Here is a 9,624-nt window from a genome sequence, read left to right on the forward strand (position 1 = left end):
TCATATTTTGGCTCCTGTGGATTTGGTTTAATTTTCCTCAGCTTCAGCTTGAACTTGCATATGAGTAATTGGTGGTCTGTTCCACAATCAGCCACACAAATAAGACTGTTAAACCAGCTATATTTTTAGTGATTCAAAGATATTTAATTGGATATTTTATGCATATTATCTGTAAAGGTCCAGTATACAAAAACCTATTTGCATGTTAACTTACTCATATTCAAGTTACAGTAAAAAGCTTTTGACATGCAAAACCTTACTGTAGGTGCTTCAGGATATTAAAAGTTGTATTTTCTATCCTCCTATACCTTATAGAAATACAGGGGTTTAAAATGAACACTCAAGTTCACTCTGTACTATAAAATACATAAATTAAAGTGGAATACTAATATAATTATACTAATATTTTGAAAGAATATAAACAATTTCTGATATTGCAAGTTCTAGCATAAAGCTATCACCTACAGTATAAGCAGAAAGGAGTTAACATTCAGTGGTTATTGTCTGTGTGTTCAGAGATGGTTATTATTATCGATACATAACAGGCATTCTGCAATTAGATGAAAATTTCCAAGTATATTCTTTTATTCTTTTTTAAAATTGGTTTTCACTCAGCTATTAATAGATATTTCATTGTATAACAATAATTATCATTGTATGGAATATACTCTTTTCTGGGATGATTCAGAGGAAAAGTACAGTGACTTTGCTTTTTCATAGAAAATTTAAAAAAGACAATTACAATTTCTATTTCCCCCCAATTTCTAACATGTCATAAACAGAGAAACAAGGACAGAACCTAAGAAAAAGTTCTTGTAAATGATGAGCATAAAAAGAATGCAAATATACAATTGGAATGAGGTTGTAGCCGAACCTCCAGTAAGTTTCTGAGGCTGTAAGTTGCCCAGTGGGAAACTGCTCATCCTTCTGGCATGGTGAATTTGGCAGGTTCAACTGCTAAAATAGTAGATATTTTGAATTAACAGTGTAATTCTCAATTCTCCACAGTCTAAGCCAAAAAACTCTGTAATATATAGTTATGTATGCAGGTATGTCTGTACATACATGAAGAAGGAGTGGATGTCTTTGAGTTGTGATTATGGAGAAGAGTGCTAATTGTCTGGTGGACAGTCAAAAGGATAAACAGATATGTCTTTGAGAAAGTGCAGCCAGAGTGCTATTTAGAGGCAAGGATGGTGAAGCTTCCTCTCAAATATTCTGGGCCTGTTGTTAGGGAAGGGGCTATTCCCTGGAACAGAACATCATGTCTTGAAGGTAGAGGGCCAGTGAAGGAAAGGAAGATAATGAGAAGGTGGCTTTTGCAATGGGAAGAAGTGTATGCGTGTACTGTTAATATTAATATGTATAAAACTGTTAATATATTGTTATTGTTTTGTGCCCTCGAGTCGCTTGTGACTCATAATGACTCTATGTACAATAGCTCTGAACTCTGCTCTATCCTGAGTGAATCTTACAGTCTCTGACACACCTACCTCCCATTACCCCAGTTACTGTGTCAATCCATTTCATCTGTGTCTTCCTCTCCTGCACTGTCCTTCCATCTTTCCAAGCATGATGTCCTTCTCCAAGGACTGGTCCCTCTTGGCCATGTGCCCAAAGTAAGTGAGATTGAACGTCAAAATCCTTGTCTCCATGGAACAGCTTGGTTTCACCTTCTCCAGGACAGACCTGTTTGTTCTCTTTGCAATCTTTTCTCCAACATTACAACTCAAAGACATTGATTCGCATGATGTCCTTCTCCAAGGACTGGTCCCTCTTAGCCATGTGCCCAAAGTAAGTGAGATTGAACGTCAAAATCCTTGTCTCCATGGAACAGCTTGGTTTCACCTTCTCCAGGACAGACCTGTTTGTTCTCTTTGCAATCTTTTCTCCAACATTACAACTCAAAGACATTGATTCGTCTCCTATCATCCTTATTTATTGTCCAGCTCTCTGATGCATAGCAACTAATTGTGAAGACTCAGCACTCTAGTGCAATATTCAGTCTCTTCTGACATCCATTTTGGTCTTTTCTTCTTCCTCTGTCTTTGTTATGACTATGTCCTTGCATTCTTCATGGGTGATAATATTTTTTTAAATTAATCTTAATAAAAGTTTACAGAGACTCTGGATTTCCATTAATTGTTGCACTTTTCTCCCTGCTTACCGCTCCCCACCCAATTCACTCTTCTCTTTGAAAAGTAAAAGAAAAATTCTTTCATTGTCATACAATTCTTCCCCCAAAGTCCACTCCACTATGCAGCCTTTGTTCTGGACTCAAGTCATGACAATAATACCTATTCATATATCCCTTTTAAACAGCTCTCTCCCTCATTTGTTTCAATGCAGTATACATTATTTATCCTCTCTTTCTCAGTCTCCCCTCAACCCCGATGTCAGTCTCATTTTATAACAGCAGCATTATGCAATATTTGTCCTTTAGTGACTGAGATAATTCACTCAGTATAATGTCCTCCAGGGTCACCCATTTTGTACAATGTTTCATGAGTTCCTTGTTTTTCAATGCAGCATAGTATTCCATTTTGTGAATATACCACAGCTTCTCTATACTTTCATTTGTTGATGGGCACTTGGGCTGTTTCCAACTTCTTGCTATTGTGAACAAAGCTGCAATAAACATGGGTGTGCATATATCTGCTTGAGTGGCAGTTCTGTTTTCTTTAGGGTATGTTTTCAGTAGTGGAATTGCTGGGTCAAATGGTACTTCTATTTCCAACTTTTTGAGAAAGCACTATATTGCTTTCCAAATTGGTTGCACCATTTTATGCTCCCTCCAACAGTGAACAAGGATTCCAGTTTCTTTGCAACCTTTCCAGCATTTGATGTTTGCTGTTCCATTAAATTTTGCTATTCTTAAAGGGGTGAGATGATATCTCATAGTTGTTTTGATTTGCATCTCATTTAGAACTAGGGATTTTGAACACTTCTTGTGTTGGTTTGCCATCTGAATGTCTTCTTCAGTGAAGTGTCTGTTCCTATCCTGTGCCCACTTTTTAAAATGAGTTGTATACCTTTATCTTGTTGTGGTGCTTGAGTATTTTCTAAATTCTAGATATAAGTCCCTTATCTGATATATCATTACCAAATATTTTTCCCCAATCTGTGGCTTCTCTTTTATCCTGTTGGAGAAGTTTCTGGATGTGCATAGGGGTTTGATTTTTAGAAGGTACCATTCATCTATTTTATCCTCTCCTGGTTGTAGAGGATGATATTCTTGATATCCTCCCACAGCTCATCTGGTCTTCACTCATGTTCAAAGACTCAAATTTTTCCTGAGATGGATTTTAAATTGAGGTGGGATAGACTCAAGGTCAAACTTTGATTCTTGTGGATTATATTTAGTTTTCTTTAGCTTCAGTATGAATTTGTACATGAGTAGGTGATGGTCTGTTTCACAATCAGCACCTGGCCTAGTTTTCACAGCTCATATTGATATTGATCTTCTCCAATGATTTCCTCCCCCCTCCAGAAACGTAATCAATCTGATTCCTGTGTAGACTATTAGGGATGTCCAGGTATATAGTTGCCACTTGCATTTCTTATAAAAGGTATTTTCAATAAATAAATCATTAATTGTACAGAATTCTATCATCTTATCTCCAGCTTCATTTCTATCGCCAGGTCCTTGTTTTCCACTATCTTTTCTGTTCTTATATTTTGCATTTCAGTCACCCATTATTATTAATGCATCTTGGTTGCACATTATTCTTACATACATTCAAGTCAAAACAGACTCGTAGCTGATCTCCCAACAGGTTTCCACTGGCTGTAAATCACACCAGAGGAGACAGCCATCATTCTCCTTTTCCTACAGAGCAGTTGGTAGATTTGAATTGTGTGCTTTGAGTTGGCAGCACAACTCCTTACCACTAGTTCACCAGAGATCATGTATTGTTGTTAGGTATTGTTTAGCATGACTCAGTGACCCTATGAAAACTAGATTTGAACCCTGTCCTATCCTATGACATCCTCATCACATACTTGAGCCATTTCTGTAGTGACTTTTCAATCCATTTGGTTGAAGGTCTTCATCTCTTTCACTGACCTTCCACCCTTTCAGGCATCATGTTCCTCTCCAAAAAATAGCCTCCTCTAACAACATGCCCAAATAAATACGTGAGACACTGGTTTATCATTTTTGTCTCCAAGGAGTACTCTGCCTGTACCCTCTCTAACATATATATGTTCTTTTGGCAGTCTATGGGATATTAAGTACTGTTCTTTAACAACACAGCTTCAAAGGCACAAATTATTCTTCTGTTATCCTTATTCACTGCCCAGCTGTCAGATGAATATCAAGTGATTGAAAAGACCATGGCCTGAACCAGGTGCAACTTAGTCTTCAAATTGACATCACTGCTGCTCGGTAATACGGAAGTACCTAACTGGGTATTGGGTTTCCCCAATACAATATGCCTTCTGATTGCCTGATTTTGGTAGATGTAGATTGAGACACATATAGATAAAACTGTTTTTTGCTCTGTGGAAAAAGGATAGGCAATTTCCTCCCATGTGATTTACAGCCTCTAAAAACCTGCTAGAGGGTCAGTGATGAGTTCGTTTTGACTCCACAGCACATAACAACAACAATAACACTCATAATTTGATATAAGCTATAGTTTGGAACTGAAAGACACGACGGAAATTTCATTCTTGTTGCAATAAATAATTTTATACATTGATTAAAACAAAAACCCTGCATTGCCATCAACTCACACTGACCTTTCTGAGCATTTTTGAGAGGACGAAAATTGCATGGGAGGGGAGACGATTGTCTGTCTTTCCCCTTTGGAGCTGTTGGTGGACTCCAACCACAAAAAAGACAATATGAAGCTGTGCTGCAATCCCAAAGGGGTGCTGTTCAAATCCACCAGATGCTCCGCTGGGGAAGGAGGGGAAGTCTCCTCCTATACCAGTTGGATCTGATTTAATAGTACATAAACCCCAAATAAAAAAAAAGGCACTGTATTTGGAGTAGGAGAGCAACTTCCTAGTAACTAAGGCACCAGAGCTTACAAAAGATTTCACAGGGCATGAAAATACAAAAGTCATACCAGGATGTCTCAAAGGTCACAGCGAGAATTCTTCTCCTTAGTCATTTTCATATTTTCTCCATTGTATTCCTCATCTTTGTGCACTTTCCCGCCCATTTTTCCTTCAGCCTCCTCCTTCAGTTTTTACCAAACAAAATAATTAAAACCTATTTGAATATTCAACCAGTTCTTTTTCAATTAAATAATTTCCTCTGAACAATATTCCACTAGACATTTAGAATAGTAGGGAGATTATAGACATATTTAAGGTTAAATACTACACAAAACTAAATTCAGATCAGTAAAATTAATATCACAATGTTGTACTTTACCTTGACAATGTAATTCAAGTCTGAGTTAGGCCATGAATCATGACCAGATTTACCACAAAAGCTGTAGAGCAAAAGTATACAACAAAAAAATGAGTTAGTTTCTTAAATGGTCAGTTATTCCTAACATATTTTTACACAAATAGTACACCATTTTTACTTTTTTCCTCATCAACTATGCACTCTTTCTGCTGGTTTAGTGTAAAACAACCATGCATGCTGCCTGACAACAACAGCTGTTGAATATTGAGCTGATTCTAAAATCCCATGGCCAATAGCAAATTCACAGAAACATCCATGCTGTTGATTCTGCAGTTCCCTCACTTGCTAGCTAAGCTCTTAACTCTGTACCTATACCATTAACTTTCTTGATCATATGTCCACCACTGGCAGCACCATGAAGGATGGAGAAGAGACTGAAGTTAACAAATTCAGCTTGCTTGGCTCCACAATCAACACCTTAGGCATCAGCAGTCAGGAAGTCAAAAGATGAATTGCATTGTTGGGAAAGTCACCTGTCAGAGACCTCTCCAAAGTGCTAAAGAGAACTGATATCAGTCTTGAGACTAAAGTGCACCTGATCCAGGCCATGGTCTTTGCAATAACTTGCTTTGCATCAGAAATCTGGACTAAGGATGACAGAAGTATTTATGCCTTAGAGTTGTGGACCTTGAAAAGAGTACTGAAACTATCATGGACTTCCAGAAGGACAAATAGTTCTGTCTTGGAGAGGCTGAAATGAAGTTTCTCGATGGAGGCTAGGATTTTGAAGTTCCAGCTCACATACTTTTGCCAGGAGGGTCCTTGGACAAGTACATCATGCTTGGAAGGGTGAAGGGACAGTGCAGGAGAGGGAGACTTTGGACAGGATGGATTGACACTGAGGCAATGGGATTAGGCGTGTTGGAGTCAGTGAGACTGGCTCAGGATATGGCAGGGTACAGAGCTATTGTACACAGGGTTGCTATGAGTCCTGGTGACTCAATGGCACACAACAACATGATGATCTGGTTTCCTGCTCTTGCAGGATCTTTAATTGTTATAGTACTTTTACTGATTTTTGTACTATGCATCTTAATCTTGATTGTGAATTTTGTTTAGTATAAAAATATTTAGAACAAAATGATGATCATGAGAAATTAGCCTGTCCCATATATTGACCAGGCAGTAGTTCTCTTTTGGGACAGAAAAGGAGAGAATAGGCTCTGAAACAGTAGGCAGGTCTATGCCCAATATCTGCAGGAAGTAGCCAGAAAGACACCATTGTTCAATTCCCTGAAGAATCAGGGCCAAACACCTCTCAGGGGACAATGCCAAGGTCTCTGTCTCTCTCTTCCACTCCTATAGAAGAGGACTAAAAGTAAAGTTTCTCAGAGGAAACAGGAAGATAAGTAAAAAAACAGATTCATCAAGGTGAAGAAGCCCCCTCTGTAGGAACGCAGGGGATCCAACCCCAAACAATCATAAGACTGGGATACAATAAAAGCAGTGCCCATCTGAGGCGCTCTCTCTCCCTCTCTACTGGCAGTGTGCCAAAAGGTTTGGGCTCACTCCTCACTTTCCAGGGGTATTTCTCCTCTTTCTTCTTTCCTTTTCTCTCTATTTCATGGGGCTTACCTCTATCTTTCATCAACCATGCTTCCTTTACTTAATAAATCTTTTCTACTTGCTTTGCTAAACAAAACAAAACAAAACAAAACAAAACAAACAAAACCTATCTTATTTCTTGACAGAAGATCTAGCTTAAAAACCTACTGTTCTGTGGTCGTACCTACCTGAGATCTTTGATGGCAAATACAAGTTATTACTTTAGGTATCAAATTAACAAACTTTTGGTGACTGATGAGGAAAGCCTTAAACTGGAATTAGCATATAACTGAATTCTACTTTCTGAATTGATCCAACTTGGACCTTGTAGCACTGCCAGAAGTCCAGGCTGGGTTTAGAAGGGGTCGTGGTACTAGGGATATTGTAGCTAATGTTAGATGGATCTTGACTGAAAGCAGGGAATACCAGAGGAATGTTTATCTGTGTTTCATTGACTATGCAAAGGTGATTGACTGTGTGGATCATAACAAACTGTGGCTGACTCTGAGAAGAATGGGAGTCCGAGAACATTTAATCGTGCTAACGCAAAACCTATACTTGGACCAAGAGGCAGTCATCAGAACAGAGCAGGGTAACACTGCATGGTTCAAAACTGGGAAGGGTGTACGCCAGAGATGTGTCCTATCTCCAAACCTTTTCAACCTGTATGCAGAGCAGATTATCTGAGAGGCTGGGCTCTATGAGGAGAAGTGTGGTGTCAGGATTGGTGGAAGATCTGTTAACAATCTGCGTTATGCAGATGACCCAACTCTGCTTGCTGAAACTGAGGAGGACCTCATGCACTTGCTGCAGAGGGTCAAGGACTGTAGCCTTCAGTATGGGCTGAGGCTCAATGTCAAGAAGACAAAGATTCTCACCACTGGACCAACTGGCAGCATCAGGATGGATGGCGAAGAGATTGACATTGTTCACAGCTTCAGTTTGCTCGACTCCATGGTCAACACTCTTGGCACCAGCATCCAGGAAATCAAAAAACGTATTGACATGAGAAAGTCTGCTGTTAGGGACCTCTCCAGGGTACTGAAGAGCAATGGTGTCACTCTGGAGACTAAGGTGCATCTGATACAGGCCATGGTCTTTGCAATCACTTGTTATGCATCAGAGAGTTGGACAATGACTAAGGAGGATAGAAGATGCCTTTGAGTTGTGGTGCTGGAGAAGAGTATTGAATGTACCATGGACTGCCAAGAAAACAAACAGATTCGTTCTGGAGAGGGTTAAACCAGGCAAGGATTCTAGGGCTTCGTCTGACATACTTTGGGCATGTTGCAAGGAGGGTCAGGTCCTTGGAGAGGGACATCATGCTTGGGAGGGTGGAGGGACAGTGCAGGAAGGGAAGACCCTCTATGAGTTGGATTGATTCAGTGACTGGGGTAATTGGGATGGGTGTGTCAGAGGCAATGCGATTGGCACAGGATAGAACAGGGTTTAGGGCTGTTGTACATAGGGTCGCTATGAGTCACAAGCAACTCAATGGCACATAACAACAACATCTTGATTATAGTGCTACATAAGTACCTATTAATCAACCTATGTTAGGTATTAAGTGAATGTGGGAGCCAGAAAGACTCTTTGTTGTACTATGAGGTAACTATGTAATTTGGGTAAACTAATTAACCTCTCTGAGCCACAGGTTGTTGTTAGGTGCCACTGAGTTGAGTACAAGTCATAGCAGTGCTATGAACAACAGACCTGAAGCCTGTCCTATCCTGTGCCATCCTCAACATCTCTGACACACTTGAGCTCATTGCTGCGGTCACTGTGTCAATTTATCTCCTTGAGGGTCTTCTTTTTCATTGCCCCTCTACCTTTCCAAGCCTGATGTCTCTTTCTGAGGAACAGCCTCTCTAAGGATTTCTGAGCCATCAGTTAGCTAATTTTTCCCCCAGAGCATTGCACTACCAATACAAAGGTTCATGGGTTTCTTTTCTTCTTTTTCTTTTTTTATTTTTTTGTTTTCATGACGATTTTAATTTTGAGTAGGTTCCCCCTCCCATATATCTATATATCTATCTCTCTATCTCTATCTATACGTGTGTATGTATTTTACACATTCCTTTATTCACATTTTGTTTCATGTTTCATTAATTCCCATTAATCGTTTCTTAACAAAACCAATCACCATTGATACATGCTCACTATTACTCCATCCTTTTCAGATCACACTAGATCTCTCCTACTTCCTTCAGCCCCTCCCTCCACCCACCAAAGTCTGCTGCTCTGCAATATTAACCACACAGTGGAATATGATTCTGTTACAAAGTGAAATGAAGTTCAAACATGTGCTAAGCACGACAACACGAATCCTGAAAATATTAACCCAAGGGAAATAAGTTGAATATGAAGGATAAATACTGAGTGCACTGATTTACATGGAATATAAAGAATAGGCTAAAGTGCAAGGGGGAAAGTACACTACTGGTTACCAGGGGCGGAGATAATTTAATGATTAATGAATACTAAATTTCTGTTTGAGGTGTTCAAAAAGTTTTGGAAACCCATGATTGCTGATTGCCCACATCCTGAATATAATTAATGTCATTGAATACTACACTTATAATGCTTACAAGGGAAGATTATCTATATCTATATCTATATCTATATCTATATCTATATCTATATCTATATCTATA

At 39.1% G+C, this 9,624-nt stretch overlaps 1 protein-coding gene across 1 annotated transcript in view; it reads right to left on the reverse strand.

The window, feature by feature from the left end:
• The window catches only part of LOC102866193 (ankyrin repeat domain-containing protein 26-like), a 188,640-nt gene that overhangs the window by 141,145 nt on the left and 37,871 nt on the right, over positions 1-9,624 (reverse strand). The window contains exons 8-9 of the mRNA XM_006887109.1: positions 5,387-5,447; positions 3,033-3,056 (exon numbers count right to left, since the gene is read on the reverse strand). Of these exons, the coding sequence (XP_006887171.1) occupies positions 3,033-3,056; positions 5,387-5,447 (85 nt within the window). The remainder of the gene's footprint in view (positions 1-3,032; positions 3,057-5,386; positions 5,448-9,624) is intronic.

The sequence above is a fragment of the Elephantulus edwardii genome, unplaced genomic scaffold (genome assembly GCF_000299155.1).
Source record: "Elephantulus edwardii isolate Elephantulus edwardi_28Jun2011 unplaced genomic scaffold, EleEdw1.0 scaffold00054, whole genome shotgun sequence".
Taxonomy (NCBI): Eukaryota; Metazoa; Chordata; class Mammalia; order Macroscelidea; family Macroscelididae; genus Elephantulus; species Elephantulus edwardii.